The sequence below is a fragment of the Aptenodytes patagonicus genome, chromosome 17 (genome assembly GCF_965638725.1).
Source record: "Aptenodytes patagonicus chromosome 17, bAptPat1.pri.cur, whole genome shotgun sequence".
In the NCBI taxonomy this organism is placed as follows: Eukaryota; Metazoa; Chordata; class Aves; order Sphenisciformes; family Spheniscidae; genus Aptenodytes; species Aptenodytes patagonicus.
Genome location: NC_134965.1, coordinates 7982779 through 8009862, shown reverse-complemented (window position 1 = coordinate 8009862; position 27084 = coordinate 7982779). Strand labels below are relative to the sequence as shown.

Here is a 27084-nt window from a genome sequence, read left to right as displayed (position 1 = left end):
AGCGGCGCGGCCCCTCGTCCCCGTCCTTCCTCCCGCCCCGGGGAGGCGGGGGCCGGCTGCCGGGGCGGCCCTTGCCCGGCGGGGCGGGACGGGACACGACGCGGAGGCGGCGGCAGCGGCGGCGGTGCCGGTGCGGCGGCGGCGGGATGGGGTGGGCGCTGCTGGGCGCCGGGCTGCTGCTGGCCCTCTACACGCTGCTCCGCCACGGGCTGCGCCGCGCCCCGCCGCCCCGCGCCCGCCCCGCGCTCCGCGGCCGCACCGCCATCGTCACCGGTGAGCGCCGGGCACGGCCCCGGTAAGGGCCCCGGTGCGGGCCCCGGTACGGCCCGGCCCCGCGCTCACCGCCCGCGCTCCGCTCCGCAGGGGGAAGCGGCGGCATCGGGGCGGCCACGGCGCTGGAGCTGGCCCGTTGCGGGGCCCGCGTCGTCCTGGCGGCCCGCAGCGCCCCGCGGGGGGAGGCCGCCGCCCGCCGCATCCGCACGGTGAGCGCCGGGGCACCGGCATCCCCCGGGACACCCCCGTGGGACATCCCCAGGAGACCCCCAGGACACCCCCGGGCACTACCATGGGACATCCCTGGACGTTGCCCGGGCACCCCCAGGACACCCCTATAGGCACCCCCAGGGAACCCCCATAGCACCCCCCCCAGCACCCCAGGGGCACCCCTGAGACACCCCCGTGGGACATCCCTGGGCATCACATGGGCACCCCCAGGACACCCTCGTGGGTACCCCCGGAGACTCCCAGGACACCCCCAGGCACACCCAGGGCACCGCCCAGGACACCCCCATGGGACATCTCTGGGCATCACATGGGCACCCCCAGGACACCCCCATGACCACCTCCGGGAGACCCCCATGGCACACCCCTGGGCGCCCCCGGGGTATCCCCAGGACGCCCCCATGGGACATCCCCAAGCACCCCAGGGGCCCCCTCGGGAAACCCCCAGGACACCCCAGAGCAACCCCCCGGGCATGGGCACCCCCAGCCCAAGCACGGGGCACCCCCACCCACCCCTAACACGGTGCAGTCCCAGGGCACTCTGCAGCCCCCCCTGACCCCCCACCCCGGGCTGGATCCAGCCCCCATCCCGGGCAGGGTGCCCCCACCCCGGGCCGCCCCCCCCGCCCCGGCCCTGCCCCAGGCTGCGCTGTGCCCACAGGAGACGGGGAACGCGGAGGTGCGGTTCATGCAGCTGGACCTGGCCAGCTTGCGCTCGGTGCGAGCCTTCGCCAGCGCCTTCCTGCGCCAGGAGCCCCACCTGCACCTCCTCATCAACAACGCGGGTGAGCGCCGGGATCCCCCCCCCGTCCCCCCCTGCACCCCCCGGGCACCCACCGTGGGCTGCAATGTCTCCTTTGCAGGGGTGAGCGCCGGGGGCACGACGGAGGACGGCTTCAGCCTCTCCTTCCAGGTGAACCACCTGGGCCATTTCCTGCTCACCCAGCTGCTGCTGGAGCGGCTGCAGAGCTGCGCGCCCAGCCGCGTCGTCATCGTCGCCTCCCGCGCCCACTGCGCCGGCCGCCTGCGCCCCGACACCCTGGGCCGCCCGCCCCCCGGGCCGCTGTCGACCTTCCAGGACTACTGCGACAGCAAGCTGGCCAACGTGCTGCACGCCCGCGAGCTGGCCACGCGCCTGGAGGGCACCCAGGTGACGTGCTACGCTGTGCATCCAGGTAGGGACCCGGCTCTGCGGCCCGGAGCTGGGGACGTTGGGACGGGGTGGGCTCACGGTCAGCAGTTGCGTGGGGTGTTCTTTGCACGGGGCGTCCCTTTCTGCAGGGCGTCCTCTGCGTGGTGCGTGCTTTGCACGGAGCAGCTCTGCGCACAAGGCTGCCTTTGCATCGTGTGCTTTTTGCACGGTGCAGCCTTTGCACAGAGCAATTCCTGCACGTGGAGCATCCCCTCGCGTGGAGCGTCCTTTGCGTGGCGTTTCCCCTTGCACAGAGAATCTGTTTGTATGGTGCAACCTTTGCACGGCGTCCCTTTGCACGATGCGCTTTTTGCACGGTGCACCCTTTGCATGGTGTGCGTCCCTTTGCACGAAGCGTCCCTTTGCACAGCGCACCCTTGCCCCCGGGGGAAGGCCACAGCAGAGCCGCCTGTGCAAAGGCCGCCCTGGCGCGGCCACTTCCATTTCTTCCCGCAGAGCAACCGGTTCCCGCGTGGGCCCTTCGCCGCCGGGAGCCGGGGTGCGACGCGGCCGCTTCCCCTCGCCCCAGGGTTCGTCAACACGGAGCTCTTCCGCCACACGCCGCTCTGGCTGAAGCCGCTCTTCCTGCCGCTGGTCTGGCTCTTCTTCCGCGACGCAGCCGAGGGCGCCCAGACCTGCCTGCACTGCGCCACGCAGGAGGGCCTCGAACGCTTCAGCGGCCGCTACTTCGCCGACTGCCGCCTGCAGGAGCCGTGGCCGCCGGCCCGTGACGACCGGCTGGCCCAGACGCTCTGGGAAGCCAGCGAGAGGCTGGTGGGGCTGGGGGGATCCGGGGGGAGCCCCTCGCCAGCCCCCACCGGTTTCGGACAATAAAAGTGACGGTGGTGAAAGGGAGGAGGTCGCCCGTCAGCTCCTGCGCCGGCGCTGCCCCGGGTCGGGGTGGGTGCAAAATGGAGCTGTCGGAGGAGGCAGAGCACGGCCCCGCGGGGCCCCCGGCAGCCTGAGCGGGGGCAGCCCCCAGCCCCCAGCCGCAGCCCTGGATTTTGGGAGGCAGCGGGCGCGTTTGTGGGGCAGACTCGGCTTCCTGCTCCAGCACGGCTGGGCCCCACGGGCTGCGGCACCGTGCGGTGTCCCCCGTGCAGTGGGCGTGCACGCGTGCTGTACAGTGCAGCGCGCTGTCCCCTGCACGCACACACACACGCGTGCACAAGCAACGCAGTGCGCCCCGCTTTACAGTTGCGGCAAAGCCGCTGCCCTGCCTTGCAAAGACATGCATACGCTGCATTGCAGCACGCCCTGCCTTGCGCATGCGTGCACACGCTGCAGTACACACACACTCCGCCTTGCACACGCTGCAGTGCAGAAGCCCCGCCTTGCACATGCATGCACCCCCCCGCATGCTGCAGCGCACATGCTGCAGTGCGCACGCACCCCACCTTGCACGCCCATGCACATGCTGCAGTGCACACAGCTCGCCTTGCACGCCCATGCACACACTGCAGTGCACACAGCCGGCGTTGCACGCCCATTCACACACTGCAGTGCACACACCCCCCACCTTGCACGCCCATGCACACGCTGCAGTGCACACAGCCGGCGTTGCACGCCCGTTCACACGCTGCAGCGCACACACCCCGCCTTGCACGCCCATGCACACACTGCAGTGCACACACCCCGCCTTGCACGCCCGTTCACATGCTGCAGTGCACACACCCCACCTTGCACGCCCGTTCACGCACTGCAGTGCACACACACCCCGCCTTGCACGCCGTTCACACGCTGCAGTGCACACACACACTGCCTTGCACGCCCGTTCACACGCTGCAGTGCACACACACCCTGCCTTGCACACCCATTCACACGCTGCAGTGCACACACACCCTGCCTTGCACGCCCGTTCACACGCTGCAGTGCACACACACCCTGCCTTGCACACCCATGCACACGCCGCAGTGCACACACACCCCGCTTTGCACGCCCATGCACACGCTGCAGTGCACGCAGCCGGCCTTGCACGCCCGTTCACACACTGCAGTGCACACAGCCGGCCTTGCACACCCATGCACACGCCGCAGTGCACACACCCCGCCTTGCACACCCATGCACACGCCGCAGTGCACACACCCCGCTTTGCACGCCCATGCACACGCTGCAGCGCGCACGCGCGTGCCCCATGTTCCCGCGCGCGCGCAGACACGCGGCACCCAACATGGCGGCGGCGCCGGCGGCTCGGCTCAGCCCCGCCCCCGGGGCGCGGCGCGGCGCAGCACCGACCTTCCCAAGATGGCTGCGGCGGCGGGTCGCGGCCGCGACGCGCGGCGGCGGGGCGGGGCGGGGCGGGGCGGGGCGGGGCGGCGCGGGGGGTTGTGGGAGCGGGCGGCGAGGCGGTGGCGGGCGCGGGGTGCCGTGGGCACCATGGGCAACTGTCACACGGTGGGGCCCAACGAGGCGCTGGTGGTGTCAGGTACGGCCGGAGCCTCGCAGGGGCTGGGGGGGGGGACCCTGAGGGGCTGGAGGGGTCCCTGTCACGGGGGGACCCTGAGGGAATTGGGGGGGGGGGTGTGTCTCTGTAATGGGGTCTGCTAGGAGGGGGCCCCGGTGGGAATTGGGGGGGGGCCTGGCTGTGAGGGGACCCTCAGGGGTTGGAGGGGTCCCTGTCATGGGATCTGGTGTTGGGGGGGGGTGTCCCTGCCCTCAGAGGGGGCTTTGGGGCACTGAGGGGGGACCCTGCGATGGGGGGGCCCTGGGAGGTGCTCAGGGGGGTGGTGGGGCCTCCCTGTCATGGAGGGGCTCTGGGGAGGGTCCCTGCCTTGTGGGGGGGAGTGTGGGATCTGGGGGGTGTGTTTGGGTGCACCTGCTGCAGGGTGCCCTGTCATTTGGGGGAGGATCCCCTGGAGGAACACTGGGACGTTGTGGGGGGATGCCCTTCCTTGAGGGGGCACTGGGGGGGGGTCCTTGCTGAGAGGAGGGGAACCGAGGGGGTCCCTGTCATGAGGGGACCTTGCGGCGTTGTTCGGGGGGTGTCCTGCTGTGGGTGGGCAGTGGGGTGCTGGGGGGTGTCCCTGCCAAGCGGGTGCCCCGGGGGTGGCGGGCAGCTCCCCGCCGCGTGGACCCCGGAGCTCCGGGGTGGGGTCCCTGCAGCGCAGAGAGCGGTGGGCGAGGTCGCGGTGCCAGCGGCACACCCCGGTGCTGCTGCTGCTGCTTTCGGATGATGTCAGGCAGTGGCACAGGCAAGGCTGCCGGGCTCTGGGCCGCTGCCAACAGCCTTTGGCTTGGATTACCTAGGAGCCATCCTGCTCCTGGGGGGCAGGTTCGGCTTTGCCGGGGAAGGGGAGCTGGGCGTGGGCATCCCACTAGGGCAGAGGGGGCAGCTTGGGGCAGGGCACCACGGGCCTGTCCCTGGGGAGCCCTTCTCATCCATCGTATCCTAGTGCCGCTTCGTTACTTAGCACGTCACCTGGCAACTGGATGCAGTTGATACCCATCAGATATGTGTAATGTTAATCATCAAGTGAGCTGGTTGCTTAGGTTAGGGTTAAATAAACCAGCAGTGAAATCCCCTGCTGATACAGGTCTGATTCAACCTGTAGCTGCTTCAATACTCTGCCGAAGCTCCAGAGCGCGCTTTGGCATAGACCAGGCTGCATGCAGGCAGGACTTAATTTTAGGTGATGTAACGGCTCACTGTAAAGGCTGGATGCGTCACTCTGTGACAGGCTGAGGCCGTGTGCAAGGTGATAACCAGGTTAGATACAGATGTTTGTCACTTTGTGTGCCCTCAACCATGTTACATCCTTTCTGTCAATGCTGGACTAGTTTTGTGGCAGGCGCTGTGACGCTCAGACCTAAACTCACCTGGGAGAAAATGCCTGTGAACGTCAAGGAGATGCTACGATCACAGCTCTGCCGTGCACGTGAAACTATGTTGTGACGTTTTTGGAGCCAAAGCCACCAGTGGGCTGTGGCTCTTGCTTCTGGCTGGTTTGTTACCAGTTCATCTCTCTTGGGTAACAGACCTGTTACGGGCATTACTGAGGAGATGCCAGAAGCAGGCTGCAATTTTGGAAACAAATATGCCCGCTGTGGCGGCTGCTTCTAAGGAGTTACAGACCACACCCACCAGCTGCCTGGAGCAGCAGTATTTCTTGCAGTTTTCCTCATCTTCTGCACGTCTCTGCAGTTCTCAGCTGGGATCTAGAGCTGATGCTGCGCTTCCCTCCAAAGAGACCCCTGTCAAAATCAGCGCCGCTTGGTGAGATGCCACGTCCGGCGGGAGGAATCGGGAAGCCGTGCTCCAGGTGTGCCGGGATGCCCTTCAGTCTTAAAAGCTTGGTTTTGTTTCTGTTCCGCTCTGAAGTTTACAAAACACGGCTTGCAGGATGAGCCAGCAGGAATTTGTGGCATCTGCTTGCAGTTCCAAGTGTCACGCTTTCCTGCAGCCAGGAGCAGCGAGCCGAGGAAACTCCTCGATGTACAGCCGTGTTTTGGGAAGGGAGCGCAAATCATGCCAGGCTCTGTGAGTCAGAATTGGGTTCGGTGCTGCCACCAGACGTGGCTTTCCTCTATCACTGCCCAACGTGGTCCGCAAACGCTTGCTGTCTCCCGAGAGCACCGTCTCTGAGCTTCAGGGGCAGCCTGAGAGATGCAGAGCCCCGCAGCTCCTCCGTGCTTACGTGCAGAGTGAATGCCAGGGCATTAGTGGGAGGCGCGTAACTACAAGCAGTTGTAGTTCCAGGAACTTGAGCCGTGTCTCTCCGGGGAAAAGCAGAGGGGACCTTGGGGGCCAGCATTTATTTGCATGATATTAAGTTGGATTTGGGGAGAGAAGGGGAAGGGAAGAATAAACCAACAGCAAATAATATTAAAAGCAGGCTTTTGGCTTGCAGCCTTGAATTGTTATACAATTGTTATTTGAAAGACTTCACTTTGCGGGAAGGCACCTCCAAATCATGAAGCTGATTGGAAAGTTTTCTTTATTGTAAATTTAGCCTGTGCCTCTTAAAGGAAGTTTGGTCACGTCCCTCCTTGGCATGTGTTTTTTTTCTGAGGAGTGGTGTTCTTTCTTTTCACTTTCTTGTGAGACACTCGAGTTCCTCCAGTGCTCGAGGAGCAGCCGGCTGTGCCTTGGGAACGTCTGTGTGTGCAGGAGCTTCGTAGCCTTATTTGGGAAGCCGCTTCCCGGGCACGGGTCAGCACTCCGCTGGCACTCGCGTCCTTCTCCTGTTGAGCAACACCAATCTCCTTCTAAGAAACTGCACTCGGTTAGCCAATCCGTCCATGAAATGTAGAGCCCAGGCTTTGTAAGAACGCTCCACAAAGCCCAACGGAGGCGATGGTGGTCTCTCTGGAATGTGAGTCTAACTTTGCTGGAGGGTAGAGGTGCTGGGAGCCTCCGGGTGAGGTTTGGTGCAAGCTCTGAGGAGGCTTTGGCAGGTGCCTGGCCCATCACTGAGTCTTCTCCAAGCACAGCTGGAGCCGATCGAGTTTTCAGGGAGATACACAAAGTACCTGTTCATCCTGATATCCGAATGTTCCCACCAGCTAAATAGGTTGTCTCAGATGCATAATGCTGGGTTTGGGTTACAGTCTGGCTGAATGCAGCTTTCGCGGCTAAGGATCAATCTGCTAATTTTGAAATACAATGCTGTAATATTTCTGCAGAGTCTCATAATAAGGAGATGTAATTTATAATAGCCCTGCTCATCCCACAGTTGCCATAAATACACGGCGTTGCCCGAATCTCTATGGTTGGGGCATTTTCCTTCAGGCTGACGAGGGCTGCAGGGCGGCACCACGCAGCAGTGGTCCCACAGCTTCAAGGTGAGCACCCGGTCAAGGTGACCGGGGAAGGTTGGCACAGCCCACCGTGTTTCTGGGTCAGAACAAACTGCTGTTTCGGCAAAAGTTCAGGATGTGAAAGGAGGAAAAAAAGTCAGGGGAGTTGCAGCCCAGCCAACCTGCCTTTGTTTCCTAGGAGAATACTGATACAAATACACCGCTCGTAAACACCTAGAAGAAAACAAGCAACGTGCATTTGCTGAGTATGAGCCGTGCCCAGCGAATCTGACTTCCCTCTCAGGTGGGTTAGCGCTCTAGGGGATGAGGAGAAGTGGCAGATGTTGTACACCTTGCCTTTACTAAGGCTTGTTACACTCTTTTATCATTTCTCAGAAGTCAGCTTGAGAAATACCGTCCAGCTCAGTTTCTCAGACTTTAGTACAGTGCCCTTTGGGGCTCCTTGATCTCTTTCAAAGTAAAAGAAGAGCTAGCAGTTAATTCCAGTTTTGTGTAAACATTTCCTGCCACACCCCTGCAGGCAGGGGCAGTTAACCCTTCCAGAGCTGCTCTAAGCTCTCTCATCCTGTTACTGCAACCTTCTTATTCCTGCAAGTGGAACTGGTCATGATTTTGAGCCAATGTGACTGTGCTGTTCTATGGTACTTCTCTAAGTTTTGAAAGCCCGAAATAAAGGCTTCTTGAGGCTCTGCAAGCCCTTCCTGCAAGAGGCCTACAGCCCACAGTGTGAGGAGGAACTGGTTTCTCAGATACTATAAAATTAATATGAAACTGCCTGGAAAACCATTGCCAGGGAACTTGACAGTGGCTCACTGTTCAGCTGAAAGGATTTATCAAGCAAGTTCCTTGTTTTGGCTTGGATAATGAAATCGAGAATGTGCTTATTGAATTTGCAGACAGTACTGAGCTGGGAATGGATTTGCGAGCTTTGAAGAGCTGGATCAGAATCAAAATGAACTCAACAGGTTGACCGAATGGTCTGAAAGAAGTACGATGCGGTTCAATAGGGAGAAGTGCTGAGAACGGCACTTAGGCGAGAACAGTCAATTGCATGAAAATGGAATGGGAGGAGAAGGTCCAGGCCGTGTCCTGCAGAGGGGCATGGTGAGCAGCAAGAGGCATCTGAGACCTAACGCTCGTGGTGGGGCTGATGGCATCGGGGTTGTCCCTCCACTTCCAGCTGCGATCCCAGTTCTTCAGCCTCAAAAGCGATACGAGTTTGTGGGAAGGAGTAGGCAGCTGCAGCTGGGTTTCACGTGAGGTTTTGTCCTTGTCTGCATTCGTGCCTTTGGAGCCGGAGTTCAAAACTGTTCCCCGGGGTTGAGATCAAGGTATTCTACCTCTCGCACCAGGCAAACCGTGCAGAAAACTGACGGTGGCACTGCTTGTCGTCTGCCAGGTTTAACTGAGTACTCCTGCAAAGTTAGGTTCTTCGTTTTGGCTAGCCAAAAATCTTTCCCCACGTTTTGGCTAGCCAAAAATCTTTCCCCGCGGTCGGTTCCATGCTGCTTGTGATGCTCGGTGGTTGCTGTCCAGAGTGCGGCATCGCAGCTTGTCTCAAGTTTGTAGCACGAGATTGCCGGTGCTCAATACAGCTATTCACCGCTTGCACAAAAGGCAACTGATGCAGCTCCTCCGTGATGTTTCCTTCTCGGGAGGTAGTTCTTCAGCTTTTTGCAGGTGGTGGGGCTCAAGGTTTCCCTTGTTAGGTGCTTGTTAAATCTCCAAGACTTGCAAATTACTCTTCAGAAAGGAGAAGGAGGTAGACAGAAAAGCCTCGGGGCTTTCCTTTTGGTTTCCAAGAGGAATGCTGGGGCAGTATCTCTGTAGTTTTGTTGTGTAACTTCATTGTGGTTTGTCTTCTCTGGGTTTCTGTTTACAAGATGAGTTAAACTAAACGTGTGTCTTTTAAACTCACTCTGTAGCATTGTAGCATAAACTCATAGCTTAAAATGAGTCATTTTGACATAGATGACATCCAAAACAAGCTAGCCAGCATAATCTGCTTTCATCAGCTGTAGTGACCATCAAAGGATTTTATGGATTCAACTCAGAACCCTGCATCTTTTAAATTTAATTTTTGTTAACCTTGTGCCGTTTCTGCATGTGGACAAAGCCTAATTTATATGCACAGTAGGGCCTAAGAATCCAGACACTGACTTTAGTCTAGACCCTGCTTTATTACATGAGTTTCTTTCTGTATGCCTTTGCCTTTTCCTCTCCTCTCCATTATGTCTTTTGTCAGTCACTGTTTTCAATTATCAATTTTTTCCTTGTCTTTCTGCACTCGCTTGCTGCACTCTGCACCCCACGACATCTCCCAGCACAGGGCTGTTTTTCTAACAAATCCGGCTTCTGTCCGACTGGACCGAGCTGTTTATTCCCAACTTGGGCGGTGGGTCCTCCCGGAGGAGGAGACTCCAGCACCAGATTGCCCTGAACTGAGGCGTGAAGGTGGCGGCTCTTTCTGTGCAGGTGAGGGCAGCGGCGTCTGCTCTGTTCTTGTGTTCAGCCTGCAACGGTCTCCGGGAAGGAATATAGCTATCGAGTTATCGTAGCAGCCTGTTTACCACGCGCTGATTTCTGAATGCTCACTGCTTCCTGCCAGAATACAAGCTCATTGCCTCGAGTTACCTTAGGAGAGCGAACAACAGAGCTTGTTCACAACCTCAAATTGTCCCGGCTTTGATGTTTTGAGCCCCGTGTCCCCGTAACATTTATCTACGAACTCCCAAGTGATTAATCTCATTTCATTAAAAAAAAAAAACAAAAACCAACAAAAACCAGACAACGTGCTTTCTCCTGGTTCTGGGAATTCTTGCTTGAACATGGGACCCCCTCGTTTGGGAAGAGGCCAAGCTGGATGGTGGCTTCCCGGCTATGAATCCTACATTTGTAGTGCGCCTGGCCGCCGTACACTGCCCCGGAAGAGGCACGGTGGATGTTTGTGGAAGCAATGGCCAGGCGGCTGTGAGACCCGGGCTGCTAGAACAGTGGGCGTATTATAGCTGGAAAAGGCAATTTCTCTGCCAAATCTCCTTGTGCAAGAGGGTTTATTCTTTAGCCTTGCAAAGATTCCGCTTTGTTGGTTCCTTTTTCGCTTGCTCTCTGAGACTTGGGAAAGAGGCTGCGGGACTGCAAAGGGAAATGAGCGTTCGGCTCATCTGACTTGCGTTACCAGGACGGAGCTCTGCTGCGCTCAGACGTCCGGCTTGCATGAAAGCAACCAGCTGGCATCCTGCTTCTGTTTAATGTGTTAGTTTTCCCTGATTTTTCGTATGCTCTGAACATTTTTTTTTTTGACATATAATCTAGCTTAGTAAACTGTGCTGTGCAGCAACGTTGTGTAGCGCTGGGAAGCAAGCATGGGGCTGGCTTTGGGTGTCATACTAAATAAGGTATTTCCTTGCATTGCCTGCAGAATAAAAGAAACATCTGTGTGGAGAGGCACATTCTTGTAACAACAGTGGGTTTAGGGTGCGGGGTTTTCTCAGAACATTATTATGAAACGATTACCAGAGGTTCAGCGAAGACCCTGTGAAATAAAGTACCTTTCCACGTGGAGCTGCTTTTCCTGACTGCCAGGAACACCTCCCTTCCTGTTCTTGGAAAACAAGGGCCTGGCTAAAAGGCTGAGCTAACCGGGCTGACGTCCTCCAAGAAATGTTAAAAGGCGTTGCGGTTGTTATGCTGCGGGATAGTGTATCATCAGGTTCTGTAACTCCTTGCCTGGCTGAAAGAGCCTTCCAGCTACAGGAAGAAGGTATCCAGAGGCTGTCTCGGAGGTGACGGGAGAATATTCCTCCAGGCTGTGGAGCACAGGAGACCCGAAAAAGTGTGTAAATCCATCTGCCATTTGTGTTTACTTCCTACTGAAATCGGAGGGTGAAGAATTGTAGATGGGGCCGACGTGTCGGTGTATCAACCGTTGCATGGAAGCCAGTGAAGCAGGCGGTATCTTTAGCTGATAGCGGAAGATGGCCAAACACTTGAGGATGGGGAGGAGGAGGAGGATGGGGAGGACAGAGTCCCCTCCTGCGGTCTAGAGGGCCCTGCCGGCACGCTGGCCTGGATGTGTGCTGCCTTTGCTTCTTCATTTTGACCTATCGCGGCAAACTTAATAATCGTCGTCTCCCTTGAAAGGGCTGTCTTCTGTGGCTGCCGTCTGCTGGCTTCGTAGTTCTCCCTTTCCCCTCCCACAATGCGAAGCTCCCACAGCGCTGCAGCCGCGCTGTTTTCCCTGCGTGCCTGCTCTTCCTCTGCGCTGGCTCCGTCTTGCCTGCGTAGATAGGTCCCGCAGGGCTGAAACCGTCTCTTGCTCTGTTGGTACAGCGCTTGCCTTGCTGAGGCCCTCGGGCGCTGCTGTAATAAGTGTGATTATGGATAACAGGCTAGGGAGGGACTGCTGGCTTGATCTGCCTGAGAGACGGCAGCTCGCGGCTCTGGTCCGAGCCGGGGAGCTGCAGAGCTCCTCCCTTGCCAGGCATGAAACCTAGGGCTGGTCGCTGGCAGGGTGCTCTCTTGGAAGGTAGCGGGTGTCTTACGCCTTGAATCAAAGACGTGAAAATCCAGACAGCGTCTTCTGGCTTCACTGGGGTCAAATCTTAAATGTGTCAGGGGAGTTCTAGAGGCTGCCCGAATTCTGGGCGCAGGCAGCTCTGTGATGGACCGTGAAGGCCTCAGGAACCACAGTACTTGCATGAGCCAGAACTAGGAGATGTTTTTGGGGAGCTCAAGGGTTCTCTCCTCCTCCAACGCTGACCTGCTACGCCAGCTTTTTGATGGGTTTAAGGGTGGTTTGCAGTGTGGGTGAGGGAAAGGAGATGGATTTCTTACATGGCTTTCCATGACGGAGCTGGTGCATCACAGTTAAAGATACTGAAGCATGTGCTTACGATTCTGTTTGCTAAAAATGCTTAAACTGCTTAACAAAACTAAAATAAAACTGTGGTTTGAAATACAGTCGCTTTCTGTGTGTTATTGTTCATCACACTGAATTATTACAAATACTATTTTCCAATTTTATAAGACAATTCCAAAACAAAGGTTGCCTTTGGAAAATGGCCATGTGAAGCCCATGGAGGTGAGGAGAACGTTGGGTTCCCCAGTGGCCGGCTGTGTTTCGGCCGACCGAAGGGCTGCTGTGGATCTTGGAAAGAGTTTTCTGCATTCGTTATTTATCAGACACTGCAAGCATGCTTGGATTCTTCTGGGTCGTGTTGCAGAGCTTGGCTTGGTAGCACCCCTTGCTGTAACGTGGTCGAGCCAAAGTGCTTCCCCTGCTCTGAGGGGCTGGGGGAACCGATGACCCCCCAGGATGCCCTTTCCTCAGCACCCAGGGGCTGGGCAGGCTTGTTATGAAGTTGTTCTGCTCGTGACTCGGTCTGGGTGCAGGTTTTTCCCTGGCTGAGAGCAACGCGCATGTGTGTAATGCCTACGTCTCTGTGCTTTCTGCTGTGCTGCAGGTGGCTGTTGTGGCTCTGATGTAAAGCAGTATGTATACGGAGGCTGGGCCTGGGCTTGGTGGTGCATTACTGACACCCAAAGGTAAGGAGACCCCCGTTATTTGTGGTTTTGGAGTATGAGTTAGGCAAAGCCATCCATCCCAGTGGGGCTGTCAGCAGTATCTTTAGGAACACGGGACTGGGCACTGCATATGAAATCATGGATGAGCGTCGGCCCAGCCCGCTGCCTTTGGCTGTGACCAGCTCCCGGCCCTTCGAAGGAAGGCTGCCTTGCCTACAGCGCTGCAAGTAGCTGGAAGGAACAGCGTGTGCCCTGCGACATGCCTTGAAGCGTGGGGAATGTAGGGCCCCTCACAACCCCACAGCTTCTGGCCGTCCTCTGCTTTGAGTGATGGGGCTGAGGTTGTCCAGGGCCCTGCAGGAGATAACCCTGTCGTTTCAGGCTTACCTGGCAGTAAATGATGATCGATGATGTGCAAAATAAAATCACGGGATGGGGGAGTTCTGTGCTGACTGATTTTGTGGGGACAGCTGGGTATCACAGTGCAGAAGACAAAAAAGAAAAGAAATCCCATGCTTTCAGCTGAAGTACTTTTCAAATGGCCTCTCTGTCCACACCTCTCCTCAAACCCAAGGCAGTCAGATTGCTTTTTTTTTTTCCTTTTTGGTTGTTTTTGAGTTACCTAAAACCCAACAAGCTGAGAGGGCCGTAGCCTGGCTGGTCAGTGTGTTTCTTCCTGTGCAGGGGAAGGCGAGAGCCCTGCTCTCCTCTGCTGCCTTTGCAGCGCTCCGCAGCTACGAGGCTCTCGCAGGGGTGCTGGGCAGCGGGGCCACCGGGCTGGCTCATCCATGAGTTCACAAGAGGAGCTGAGTTCTGCCCAGTATGGCCCAAACCCTCACCCGGTAACAAACACGTTTATGGCATGCAGTGGGCCAGTGCCCCCTCCTGCTCCTCAAGTCTCTTTTTCTAAAAGATGTGCTGACTGCTGTCACCGTGGGAGCAGACTGCGTTCCTATTTAAAACCACGGGATTTCCTTTCTCTCCCTTTCCTCAGTCGTGGATTTTGCTTGCTGCTTCTTACCGCGCTGGTCTCTGAACTAACATGCTGTGATAGTGCTGCTGTCCTGCTAACGTAGCTCTTCGTCTTGAGGATCTGTGGGAATGTTATTCTCTCCTAACACCTCCCTCATGCTCACCAATGCAGGTTTCCTCCATCTGTGTAAAAAATAATAGGGAAAAAGGATAAAGACGTGACTTTTGGGTTTTTGCACTGAGTGACGGCCAGAGGTTGTAGTTAACCCTTACTGCCTGATCTTGCCACCTCTTTTCCCTGTTCATGTGTTGCCACCAGCAGAGAAAGTGAGCATGTTGCTGCCCTCGCTCTGCAGATGATACACTACCGTAGCTGCTGTTCACCGGGGGGGGGTCAGGCAGCTTGCCTTGTTCGAAGGGGTCCTGGCTGCTGCTGGCAACTGACTCACGACACCTCTCAGGTCCTCTTTCAGGTGGCTGGTACTCGGGATTGCTACGAGAGCCTACCATAGTGCTCCGGCTGCATGAAGAGGTCTCAGCTAACACCTGCTGCTTTAGCCGGGGCTTTCCAGCGGTGCTCATACGAGGTGGGAGGGGAAGGAAAGGCCCGGCTTGTGGGCGCAGTGCTTAAAGAACTGCATTTGATCCAGACAAGCTTCATTCCCCAATTTTTGTGAGGCGTCTCATTGGGAGAACTGCTGATTTGAACAAGTGGTTTCTGCTCCTCCTCTTGTGTGAGAAGCCCGGAGAACAGCGCAGGACCTTGACCTGCCGTGTGCAGGAGATAACAGATGTATTCGGGAGGCTGACTTATTAAGTTAAGCAAAGGCTGAGTCCAGGGCCAAGAGCTGCTTGCCAGGAATGAGCTGTCATATGATAGAAGTCTCTGCACTATTTAGCAAACGGGGCTCTTGACAGGAATGCTAGCACCCAAACAAATCTTTTGCTTTAAAATCTATACCCCCGGTTCATGCCATGGGATATGGGGCTTAATTCTCCTGTTGAAAACAGGGCCTTTCCCAAATACCATAAGCGGTGCCACAGATGGAGCCTGCTGCATTAACATGAAGAGTGAGGCAGATTTCCTCCTCTGAAATTAGGACATCTTTTCTGGAACTGCCAGTGCTGAAAGCAAGAGAGACAGCAGCAATTGTGTGGCTGTCGGCAGCATCCCGCCAGGTAGCACTAACCTGGGAACAAAAGGAACAGTTAGAGCTGGCAGGGTGCTGGGCTCTTATCCTGCTGCAACCTTGAGGACTGGAGGGAAAAAAAAAGAAAAAAAAAAAAAATCCTGTCCCTGTTTAAGGGTCAGAAATAAAAGCAGTGAGAGAGGCAGCGCGGTCTTACATGCCTCTGGGGGAACCAAATGGTATTATTCAGCTTCTCAGGACAGCACTTGGAAGCACCTTCTCTCATCAGTGCCTTAGCCAGGGGTGGGTAGCCAAGTCCCTGGCATTTTCATTTTTCTGGCCCCTCTTAAACGTTGGCATAGAAGCATCTACATTATTACAAAAAGGAATTTTCTGTGTGTGAAGATGACTCCAACAGAGAATTCCAGCTGACTGCAGGATGGCAGCCCAGGTGGGACACACGGTTCAGTTTCATCTGCGGTGACTTATGGGATGTAGGGTGGAGATGAGCCCCCAGCCTGTTTAGCCTCATTAAAAGGAGCAGCTGGATGCTGCAAACTCCCTGCCCTGACGAGGGAAGCTGGTCTGGCCCAGCCTTACGGAGCCCTGGGAGCGGGCAGTGGGAGAAAGGCAAACTGAACAGGGAAAAGCCAAAACCTGAAAGTCTCGTCTGTCCTTTGCAATGAGTGTCTTACTCTCTGATAACTGCTTTGTATATTTGCTGTCCTACCCTTATTCCTCGCTGCTCAGACTGTCTTTGGAGGTTATGACCATCCTCTGTCGCTGTGAGAATATTGAGACGTCGGAGGGGGTCCCACTGTACGTAACAGGGGTTGCACAGGTAATAATCCACCAGCTTCCTAACATTGTGTCTAACTGTTTATCTCTCTGTTTTGAGCAGCAGCAACAGCAGCAGCAGCAGGATAACATAAAACCTAATAGTTTTGTAATGGGACAGTTGAAATCTCAATACCTTCCTCTCCTTCCCCTTCTCCGGCGCTTGCCCTGGGGCGCACTCCACAGTTTATAGGTAATGCAGACAGATGCGTACTTGGCAAATTCCAAATTCAGCATCGCTGTACTGGCTCCTTCTGATAACGCTGCAGATGTTTGCTCCAGCTGTAACCCTTTCCTCGACGGCACTGTTTCCATTGTGTGCTTGGTGGAGAGCAAAAGGGCACCTGCTTTTGTGTGGAGCCACAAGCAGGCCAGATTGGGTTCTGTGCAGGATTTGGGGCAGGTGGGAAGGCAGGTTTTGTGCCATTGCAAAAGGAAGCCTGTACACGTGTGGGGAAATTGCAATTTGGCTCTGCATTTTTGGATATGGGTTTCTGCTCAGCCCTTCTTCCTCCACATGGAGACAGTGCCCATTTTGGATGTTGTCATGTTTGAAAGTACAGCATAGAGACCTTGGATGAGTTTCAACATACAGGACTAACGTTTGCACTGTGAGCAGTTATGAACCGGTGTAACAGTAATTACCAAACATCCCTGTGACTTGCCGGCTAAGAAGCAGCACAGTATTGAAATTAAATTCAAAGTATAGATTAGGTCTTCGGAAGGCTAAAATCCTGCACTAGTTGATTAAAGCTGTGAACGCATATGGCAAAAAATGCCTTTGCGCGTCCTGGACAGTGGGATCTGTTTTATCAGCTCTTGGCTTGCGTGCCAGTTTAATTAGGACAGTGGCCAAGGCAGGCATGAACTTGCAGAGATACGTTTCGGCACCTCCAGCCAATCCTGGAGCGACTGGGCGTGCACGCAGCAGCCCAGCGCAGCCCCTTCATGGTTCAGATGTTTGACCTAATGTTCACTGACACAAGCTCTCTGCCCTGTGGCTCCCTGTCCTGACTCCCAACGCCTTCCCGGCTTGTTATGGCCGACATGAGAGCCAGGCTTTGCTTCCTGAAGCAGAACCTGCCACGGCCAAGCATGTCTCTTGTTTTACCAAATCATGACCTGCAGATTGCCGGGTCTGGCCGAAGTACCTTGGGTGACTGAGAAAGCTCTGGAGCTGCAGGATCTGTTCCTGGGTGCCTGATACTATACAGGCGTGGCCCTAAAGAGCTGGAGACTCTCTTCTGTCTGCCTTTGGGTCACGGGAGACAGGAAAAATAGAGGAAGAGGTGAACCAGATCAGGGGGTAGGTCTGTGTTAATGCTAACCCAGCGAGGGCAAAGGCAGGGCTGCTTCTTGCAGCATCAGCGCCAGGTTTTGCCAAGCAGCAGGGCTCCTGCGGGGGTGGCAGTGCGGGGCGGGCGGGAGCATCCCGGGTCCATGCTGTGCTTTTAAACCAGTGACACCAGCCAGCGAGAGCACGCGCTGCCCCGGCGTTGGGCAGCGTGGCACAGCGAGCCTCTGACAGAGGGCCCTTTGGGGTCCCAAAGCTGCTAGCTTCTGGCCACCTCGCTAGCCCAGCAGAAGGGAAAGGGTCACGGTATCGTTTCCAGTCTGGCTCCCAGCCTTTCTCTGCTGATAAATTGCCTTTAAGTGTTATCTGAAAATCTATTTCGTGGCCAAAGTGACTTGTCTGTCTCCAGTCACAGATGCAGTCCCTTGGCTGCATACTGCGCCTGTCTTACATTACCTGTGATGAGTGCGGCAGGTAGCCCAGGGCAGGAGATGCAAGGGGAAGAGCTGAGTGTGTGTTACCTGGAAACGTGCAAATATTTTACGTTTTTTGGCAGGATTTCCCTAGAGATAATGACGTTACAGCCCAGGTGTGAGGACGTAGAGACGGCGGAGGGGGTAGCTTTAACTGTCACAGGTGTGGCACAGGTACAGTAACTCCAAAACATCATTTCAGGAATGCATGTCTCTAACTTACATCTGGTTTTCCCCCTTAAGAGGTTGCTGTTGTCCAGGAACAGAAGCCAACTGCTCTGAAACAAATTTTTGTACAAAACCATGCTGTCCTCATTGGTTCAAACACGCTACAGCATGTCCCGTGTTGTGAAGGGGGTTGTGACCTCTCCTCCTCTCCCCAAAATCATTCCTCTTTTTCTGGTATCTCATTTGTCCACGTGGCAAATGAGGTGTGTGTGGGTGACTTGATCTGTTTGTGAAACGCTGATGTACCATGGAGCCCTTGGAGCTGTGTGTGACCCTGCAGGACTGAGCCATTCACTCCTGAATGGTATCGACCATTATGTCGCTTTGGATTATTATTATTAGCATGTGGATCTTGTAATTCTTCACGGTGAGTTAAAGCTTAAAGAAAAAACTTGGTCCCTCCAGGCACTAAAATTTGTGTATAAAATTTCTGGCTTGAATTGAATTTTGATTCTCTCGAGCCCTCTTCATACGTGAAAAGCAGCTCTTGCTGCTTGTGATAGCACACTTAAACACCTGCATTTCTTAGACTCCGAGGTCTGCTGCCCTGATACAGTCTGTCTTTGTGACAAGGTCCTGCCTTGGGGAGGATGCTGGGAAGAAAATGTTGTTAGCTTTCAACTGAATTTGACTCCTCGAATAGGCAGCTGGATGCTTTGATTGAAAATTGCTCCTGACAGCTCATTTTGGGTGTATAAAACCAAGATAGCGGTTCTCAGAGTGCGCACAAGGCTGCGGTCACCGTGTGTCCAAGGCATGTCCAGGTCTGTTGTTGCAGGAGAGGTGACTGCCACATTCCCTGCGGTGAGCAGCGGAGCTGCGGGGAGCTGCCGAGTGACACAGCGATGTGACCAAAATCCCACGTGCGTCAAAAGGCTCCCCCCAGGGACGAGCGCCGTGGCTGCTGCAGCCCTTTTAAGACCGAGCGCTTGACAGATTTCACCCAGTGCTTTCCAGAGCAGCGGGTTCCTCCCTAGGTTCATTGGTTTGCTCTGAACTGACGTTGCAGAGGAGCTGCGTGCTGTGTCTGTGTGTAACTGAGGATATGAATTCAGCCAGGAACGGTTTCTGGATTGTCGCACATGGCAGAAGGGCTGGGCATGACCGTGACTCAACAGCGGATAATCCATCACCCTGCTGCTGTTGGGGAACGTGGCTACGTGCAAGAGCGCCAGCACGGGAGCCAGCATCTTGGGCTCGTCCTGGCTCTAATCGGTGTGAACCAGCATCCTTGTTTTCAATTCGTCGGTTCTTTAGATCCATTTGGCTGCTAATACGTCACATAACCACAGTGGTCTTTGCATGGTTGGCAAAATGCATGCACCCGTGTCTCCCCTCACATATTTCATAAATCTGTAGGCTTTTCCTTCTGTATTTGGGAAAGGTATTTCTGTGAAGCCAGCGTTCCTTTTTGACCTAGTTTTGGGACATCCTTCCATTGCCTGCAAAATGGTCTAGGCTGGGTGGCGTGCGGTAGCAGAAAGCTGGATCACCAGGTGCCTTGATTTAAAAATGTAGCTCCCAGTTCATCTCATTCATGCTATTCTCTCTTCTCACTGTTCATTTTTTTTTTCACTCTCCTTTAATTTTAAAGGTTTAGGGTTGTGAGGTGCAAGGAATTACCATGCAGAAAGCAGGCTTGAGGCAGCTGGGGACGCGCATGGCAGAGGTTACCTTAATTTTGCAGAAGTACTTTTGAGGTGAACAGTTTTCTTTTAAGAGCTTGTGCAAAAAAGGAGAAAAGCAAAAATGTTATTACTAGAGAAACACCTTTTAAAACATTTACCGTAATAATAGAAGTGCTAAATGTGCATAAGGATGCTGTTCTTTTTTTGAAGAGAGATGTAATGAGTACTCACCAGTAGCCTCCTTCCTGTGCTGGCTCGGTGCTTGGGGTGCGCTGGGATGCTGCTGCCTTAGGCCACACTGGGCTTCGTATCCTTCCGTACCATTTTTCTGAGCCTCAAGCTAATTGGATTGCCTCTGCTCGCCCCTCGCTGTGATTGCAGGTGGCTGGAGCTGGGCGCAGCAGTATCGATCCTCCAGATGGGATTGTTTTATAGAGGCTCTCTGATTTCCTGCCAGCTAAACACTCTCTCTCTGATGTGAATGACATTTGAAGAAGCACCAAGTGTCGCAGTGCCCTGTCTGAAATACTGGAAACAAGCTGAGCGCAAATTGCTCAACTCTATTTTGTTTTGTGCAACCTTTGCTTTGTAGGTTGACATCCGTGTTGAGCGGGTAGCCAGGCTCCTTCGGGCTGTCCAGGGTTTACCGGCGCGGGCAGGCTGCTGGCTGGCTTTATTCACAGAGGCTGAATCGTTCCTTGCTCCTGTTAAGTACCGCAGGGCCTCTCTTAACGAACATCCCGCTCCGTGCTCTGACTGTCCTCTCTGTAGCTTCCGAAGGGTGGGGATTGTTTAGAGAGGTGGAATTGCTGGCAGATGCGCACCATAAACGTTGCTGCTGAATCTAATTGGTTTGGGTATTTGCAAAAATCTCCCGTTTGCTGTGAGATGAGCCTTGTGCAGGGCCCACGCTCCCGGGTGCAGCTCCATAAGCAGCTCTCCCAACTCCCCCTTGTGTAGAAAGTGCACACTGCTGGCCCGGGGTGCAGGGACAAGAAACCGCTGTGGCTTGGCTCCTGAAGGAGCCCAGAGGTCTTGGGGAGAATGCAGAAGAGGATTGCTACGCTTGCCCGAGATTCAGTTTGGCATTTTGACTGGGAGACCCAGCCTGAGAAGCAAAGGTAGGAAATAGGCTCAGCCCAGGCTGGTGTTTCTTCACGTTACTAGGGGTAGGGTTGTGGCAGGGTTGTGGCAACTGAGTCTTGGTCAGCTCGCCACATCTAACACTGTCCACCTCTGGTCCCCTTAGAAGGTGGTGGCTGGTCCCAGTTGTCCTGCTCTCTGGCAGTGCCGGGGCCGGGTGCTGCTGTTCGGCTCCGGAGGTTAGGCTGCGGGATCGTTTCAGACTCACGGGCTATCAGACCAGGCTTTCTCAAGAAATAGTCGTATTCCTTTTGCCAGCAGTTCGACCCTGAAGAGCGGTCTTATAGGTGTCAGGATGAGGTCTGTAGGCTCTGAACCCATCAAGAGCGTGCACTGGGACCCTCGGAGGGCCCCTCTGCAGCACCTGAAGGGGAGGAGCCAGGAGGTGTCCGAGCCAGGACCATGCTGGCATCGCAGGTAGCAGCAGGTCCAGCCAGGGCCCTTGGGGCAGGACGCAGGGTGCCACCAGCATCTCGTGGGACGGGAGGCACTGCCCAGCCCAGATGTCTCCATGAGAGGGTGCTGTGGGACCCACTCAGTGCCCAGAGGTCCCAGCAGGGCTGTGTGGCTGGTATGGCCCTGCTTCCTTCTCTGGTGCTGCCAGACACAGAGACGTCCCTGTGCCCAGGCTTTGCCTGAGCCCTCAGACTGGACCCACCAGGAGCTGTTGCCTTGGTGGGTCGTAGCTCCTCATAACTGGGTCCTATAAAGCTTCATGAGCACACATGTCCACTGCCTCACGTACCCCATGGGGATTTTTAACCCACTTTGCCTTTAAAAAGCAGCTCCGTGACCAGCAGGACCATCTTAAGACCCTGGCTGGTCTGGACCCGGGCATGCTTTTACGTCTGGCTCTGACTGTGGGAGGTGAAAGCGGCGCTGGGGCGGCTCCCCCACCTCTGGGGATCGTTACCAGACTGACCGTGCCGAGCGGGACAACCAGGTCCTGGCCACAGCACACTGGGGTCACCGCAAAGGGCGGCTGGGAGCTCCCAGACACGAGCAGGACAAACCAGCGTGCTACGGCCATCTCGTCTCATCTCTCCTTGCAGGGAACACCAAATGGAGCCCCTGTTCCCAAGCTGCTCCTTGGGCAATTCAGACTCTTCCTTGTTCTCTGCCTTTCTCATGTCAGACAAATTATTTCTAGTGAAGAAGGAGGAGGAGAAAGGTAACGAACTGCCTTTTGGCCAGGGGTGGTAATAGTGAGCCCTCTCCTCCTAGGTCTGGTATTGGTGCAGTGACTGAACTGGTAGTTCAGGGCTCTTTGGTAGAGTTTTCATCAGGTCGGACGGACTTGTAGGGCCAGGTTCTGTCCCCACATCACCCAGTGGCCGCTGCTGTGGGATAGATAGCTGCAGGGAGCACCTCTCCACGCTGAGCTGCAGTCAGTGTTTGGAGAGGTGTCTGCCCCGGACGCTGGCACTGCTGCGTGTGCCTGCAGCAGGGCTCTCCCCAGCAGCAGTGAGCGAGGGCTCGCTGGCCGGTCCGGTGGCCTGGCTCAGTGTGGTGACAGCTCAGCATGGTCCCTCAGAGCATCGGTAGCACGGGGCCTGGCAGCTTGGTGGTGGTACTGCTGCTTCTGCTGCTGCTGCTGCTGTTGGATGCCTGTCCCTCTTCGGACAGGCACCTTCAGTCCCTTTGGTTTTGTCTCCTGTCTCTAGGTGAAGATAATGACTGAGAAGGAGCTCCTGGCTGTGGCCTGTGAGCAGTTCTTGGGGAAGAACGTGCAGGATGTGAAGAACGTGGTCCTTCAGACGCTGGAGGGGCATCTGCGCTCCATCCTAGGTGCTCATGCTCTTGAAGGCATCTTGAGTAGCTTTCTCCCTTCTCTGCTGGCTGGTCCCAGCAGTATTGCTGCCACCGCAGCAGCCACAACGGGTGCCCCCTCTGCTGACTGCAGAGGTGGCATCTTAGATTGTTCCTCCCCTACAGCAGCTCCTGCTGTGTGGCTGGGTGTTGTGATAAATGAGTTTTCAGTGCCTGCAGTAAGAGATGTCTGAGTCCCCACGGGTTACAGGTAGCATGTGTGCGTGGTGGTTGCGCTTGTGAGACTGAGATGTTGGTGCACACTGCAGGGCCTGGGCAGAGGATTATGCCCTTGTGTCCAGATCTGAAGAGATTAGGGGCAACGAGCATGTTGCTGAGCTTAGATTCACACTGTTGTGTGTTACCTGTTCCAAATAAAGTGCTTCGCCTTCCTTCCCTCTGCAGGTACCCTGACAGTGGAGCAGATCTATCAGGACAGGGATCAGTTTGCCAAGCTGGTGCGGGAGGTGGCAGCTCCTGACGTGGGTCGCATGGGTATCGAGATCCTGAGCTTCACCATCAAGGTACACCCAGATGTAGGGCGCTGCGCCATGGGGCAGCCGGCAGCGCTGTAGGACCAGCACAACAGAGTCTGGCCCTGGCTCCTCTGCTGCAGCTGGCTGAAAGGCTCTGGCTAACAGCCTGCCCCAGCCCTCCGGGAGTTTCCATGACAGCTGCCACAGCGTGTCCTGTATCCAGGCAGCTGGGCCAAGAGCACCTGGTAGCTGCCTCTGGAAACGGCTGGTGGAGAGAGCTCGCTGATAACTGAGCCTCCAGGGAGTCGGAGGGAAGATGTCAGGGAGAGCTCGCCTCTCCCTGTCACGCCGGTTTCTGGCAGCAGGCTGACACGGCTCATTCTGACCCTGGCCAAGGGAGCAAGATGGAGTCGCTCGTTTGACATGGTTATGACTTCTCTTCCCCTCCCCAGGATGTCTACGATAAAGTGGATTACCTGAGCTCCCTGGGAAAGACTCAGACTGCCGCTGTCCGAAGGGATGCAGACATCGGTGTGGCAGAAGCCGAGCGAGATGCTGGCATTCGGGTGAGTCTGGAGACGTGCTGGCCTTCCCCAAAGCAGCCTGTTTTGCTCTAGCTGCGCACCCTGGAGCTCTGCTCTCTGTTGCCTCTCTGCAGGAGGCAGAGTGCAAGAAGGAAATGCTGGATGTCAAGTTCATGGCAGATACCAAAATAGCAGATTCCAGACGGGCTTTTGAATTGCAGAAGGCTGCCTTCAGTGAGGAGGTCAACATTAAGGTGAGAGGTATCCGACAGCCCAGTTCTGTTCTCTGGCTGGTTCGTGACGGTGTTGGTAGCTCTGGGACTGTCCGGCTTCCTCCTCCTGCATGTGTTAGGAGAGCTGGAGGTGGAGAACCAAGGTTTCTATGTCACAGTGTGCGCTCCTTGCAGCAGATTCCTCTCCTGCCCTGTTTGCAACGGTTAAGTGGACTAAGAGGAGAGGAAAGGATGGGGAGGGTCATCCAAGCTGACCCCAGAGCTGGTTTGCCTCAGGTGCTGTGGGAAGAGCGCGCAGGGAAGGACAGCAAGTGCAACTCTGGGGATAGGGACATCACCTCTGGGGGGAGGTTTGGTCCAGAGCAGGAGCCACGTCTGTTTTCAGGGCCTGCCAAGGGTCCTTCTGTCTGCGCACAGGAGATCATGGCCAAGACCCCTCTTCTCATCTCTCCCGTGTGCAGACTGCGGAGGCCCAGCTGGCCTACGAGCTCCAGAGCGCCCGGGAGCAGCAGAAGATCCGCCAGGAGGAAATTGAAATCGAGGTGGTGCAGCGCAAGAAGCAGATCGATGTCGAAGAGAAAGAGATCATCCGGATGGAGAAGGAGCTGATAGCCACTGTGAAGCGGCCGGCCGAGGCTGAAGCCTACCGTATCCAGCAGATCGCCGAGGGCGAGAAGTGAGTGAGCCCGTGACCCGGTCGGAGAGGGACCAGCCCTGAGCCCGGCTGCACGCTGGGCTGGGGTGAGGTGGGAGCGGAGTGGGCTCTCTGCGGGGCAGGCACATGGCTGACAGAGGGAGGGAAGCATTGCTGGGTACGCTGCGGGGATCTGGGCTGCTAGAGGGCTGGGTTTCCCTTTCCAGGGTGAAGCAAGTCCTCATTGCTCAGGCGGAGGCAGAAAAGATCCGCAAGATCGGAGAAGCGGAGGCCTTTGTGATTGAGGCCATCGGGATGGCGGAGGCTGAGAGGATGAAGCTGAAGGCTGAAGCACTCCAGCAGTATGGAGAAGCTGCCCAGCTGGCTCTAGTGCTGGATGCGCTGCCTGAGGTGAGGAGGGAGCAGCTTTCCCCAGCTCCGCACAAGTGGTGAGGAGTTCCCAGGCTGGGCCAGGTCTGGGGGCACAGAGAGGCCCCACAAGCTTGGCCAGCAGGCTGGTGAGCAGCTCCTTGGCTCTCTGCTCATCCCGCCCTCCTTCCCTGCCTCCCCAGATTGCTGCTAAAGTGGCTGCCCCCCTCTCCAAAGTGGACGAGATCGTTATTCTCAGTGGAGAGAGCAGCAACACAACGTCCGAGGTGAACCGTCTGCTGGCCGAGATCCCCGCCTCCGTGCGTGCCATCACCGGCGTGGATCTCACAAAGGTGAGCCGGGCTCCGGCAGCTGGCAATTCCTGAGGCTCTTAGGGCACAAGGACCTGCCTGAAAACTTTCAGACTCCCAGGGAGCCTCTCCTTCCCCAGCCCTGCCTGGCCGCAGAGTGCAGGCAGCTCCCTGCCTCCCCCTCATCCAGCCCTAACAGCTTCTCTCTTCCCCTCCTACAGATTCCCCTGATCCAGAAAGCCACCGGGGCCCAGGCATGAGGCTGGCCAACCCAAAGCTAGTGAAGATCACTCCCTGTTATGCACTCAGACATCAACTGCCTTCAACACGTGGGAATTCCTTTTATATCAAAGACAATTGGAGTTTCATTTTTAAGCTCTGGTGCCTTATTTTGTAGGGCCAGAAAGATGCATGTCTAATCAGCTGCTCTTTTTATTACAAAGGGTGGGAGGGGATTTAGTTTGTAATTAACTGTATATTGTATCAGGCCGGGGTTTGGATCCGATCCCCTTACGACTGGCAGCTTGTCTGGTGTTGCAATCCCGGTGCCTTGCTGTTCTCTGTCCTCAGGCGGCCGCCCAGAGCTCAGAGCGGAGGCTCGGCGGGACACGGAACATGGAGTGTGGAGCTGTAGGAAGAGAACAGCCAGGACCCACCTCCCCTGGGCTCCCTGCCCTCCCGCAGCGACCCCCCTGGGCACTGCCCAGCCCCTGCCTCTGCCCACAAGCTGTTTTGTGGCTGGCTTTCCCCGTCCGAGTGTCTCCCTCACAGGGCCCCCGCAGTGCTAGCAGTCCTGCCCCAGGCTGGGCTTCCCAGAGGTGGCAGTCACCCCCTGGGAGGGTGACAGTCGGGCACTGCCGGTGGGTGCTACAGTCGGTGCCCGCTCTCGTGCTGCCTTCCCTCAGGGAAGTTTCCTCCTGGGATCTGGAGGTTGGAGAGCTCGGGGGGGGGCTGATGGCACGTTAGTGGAGGTCTGGTCTGAGCCAGGCTTGGCGAGGTGCCCCCACCAGGAATGCCAAAAAGTAGTGCTGTGCCAAAGCCGCCCCATCCTCCGAGAGGGAGGCGAAACCGCCGAGGCTGCTGTCCCCGAGTGCGGTGGTACCTCTCGCCCCCGACAACTATTCAAGCTATGGGCCAGAGGGACGCGGGGGCCCGGGCAGGGTGCTGCGGTGGGGACGGGCTCCTCCAGCACCGCGGCCTGTACAGCTGGCCGGGGACCAGCGCTCCTGGGGCTGGTGCCGTGGCCGTGAGAAGCAGCCGTGCTGGCCGGGGGATGCCCCGGCAGGCACTGCAGAAGTCCCTACCTCCCTCGCTCCCCCTGCCTCTTATGGCCAGGGGCTTTGCTGCCCTGAGTGACAGTGTGAAAGAGGTCGTCCCCTGCGTGTGTCCCATACTCTCCACAGTGCCACCGGGGCCCTGCGCTGGCCCGTGCCCCTTCCCCGCCTGTCTCGTCGCCTATGCTCAGTGTGGCTGTAGCAGCCAAACCCACGTGTGAAGTCAGCCTGGTGCTGCTGTGGGGTGGTGACCTGCGCAGGCACCCCAGGGTGCTGGGGATCCCTCCACTGGCTCCTTCACCCGCAGCTCCGTGCCACCCCCTCGTTGTCATAGGGTTGGTGCAGGGACCCGGGTCCCCCTCTGCCCTCCTGGCAGTGCCCCCGGTACTGGCCAGTCCCTTTGCCAGGAGTGACCCGCTGCGGGGCGGATGGGTGCTGCGGGGCCGGTGGCACCCCGTCCCCCTCCCTGCCGCTAGCACTGGGGGGGGGGGGGCACCAGCCTTATCAGCCCCCGGCTTGTGCTTGCACCGCGGGGCCGCTGGCACAGATCTGGCGCTTGCTGGCGGGCGTGCCGGGCGAGGCGCCCTATCTGCATGTGCGTGTGCATGCCTGCGCCCCTGCGACCGTCACTGCTGTACGATAATAAAGGCTTGTCACCACCTGCCTTGGCTCTCGTCTTGTGCCTCCCATGCCCGTCTCCCCCGCTGTGGCACCCCCGGGCAGTGCCAGAGCCGGTGCTTGACCGGCTGTGGCGTGGGCTGGCTGGGGGCTGC

At 56.7% G+C, this 27084-nt stretch overlaps 1 protein-coding gene across 4 annotated transcripts; it reads left to right on the top strand.

Moving 5' to 3' along the window:
• Positions 1-146: 146 nt before the first annotated feature.
• On the top strand, positions 147-25459 carry FLOT2 (flotillin 2). Of its 4 annotated transcripts, XM_076354803.1 has the most exons (14): positions 147-273; positions 364-482; positions 1163-1286; positions 1365-1676; positions 12916-12997; positions 17766-17856; positions 22346-22469; positions 22896-23014; positions 23419-23532; positions 23625-23744; positions 24185-24399; positions 24585-24768; positions 24930-25079; positions 25259-25459. In XM_076354803.1, the coding sequence occupies exons 1-14, from the start codon at positions 147-149 to the stop codon at positions 25295-25297; spliced, it is 1920 nt and encodes a 639-aa protein (XP_076210918.1). In that variant the 3' UTR covers positions 25298-25459. The 4 variants fall into 4 exon arrangements, with proteins under 4 accessions (XP_076210918.1, XP_076210920.1, XP_076210916.1 ...); XM_076354805.1 differs by lacking the exons at positions 147-273; positions 364-482; positions 1163-1286; positions 1365-1676 and adding exons at positions 4042-4118; positions 15829-15897; XM_076354801.1 differs by lacking the exons at positions 147-273; positions 364-482; positions 1163-1286; positions 1365-1676 and adding an exon at positions 4042-4118.
• The last annotated feature ends 1625 nt before the right edge of the window (positions 25460-27084 follow it).

Excerpts from the sequence above, each read along its gene's own strand:
- FLOT2 (XM_076354803.1), top strand. The coding sequence starts at position 147 with ATGGGGTGGGCGCTGCTGGGCGCCGGGCTGCTGCTGGCCCTCTACACG. Across the intron at positions 23,745-24,184 it reads GTGAGGAGGTCAACATTAAG|ACTGCGGAGGCCCAGCTGGC; the intron begins GTGAGAGGTATC and ends TCCCGTGTGCAG. Across the intron at positions 24,400-24,584 it reads CAGATCGCCGAGGGCGAGAA|GGTGAAGCAAGTCCTCATTG; the intron begins GTGAGTGAGCCC and ends TTCCCTTTCCAG.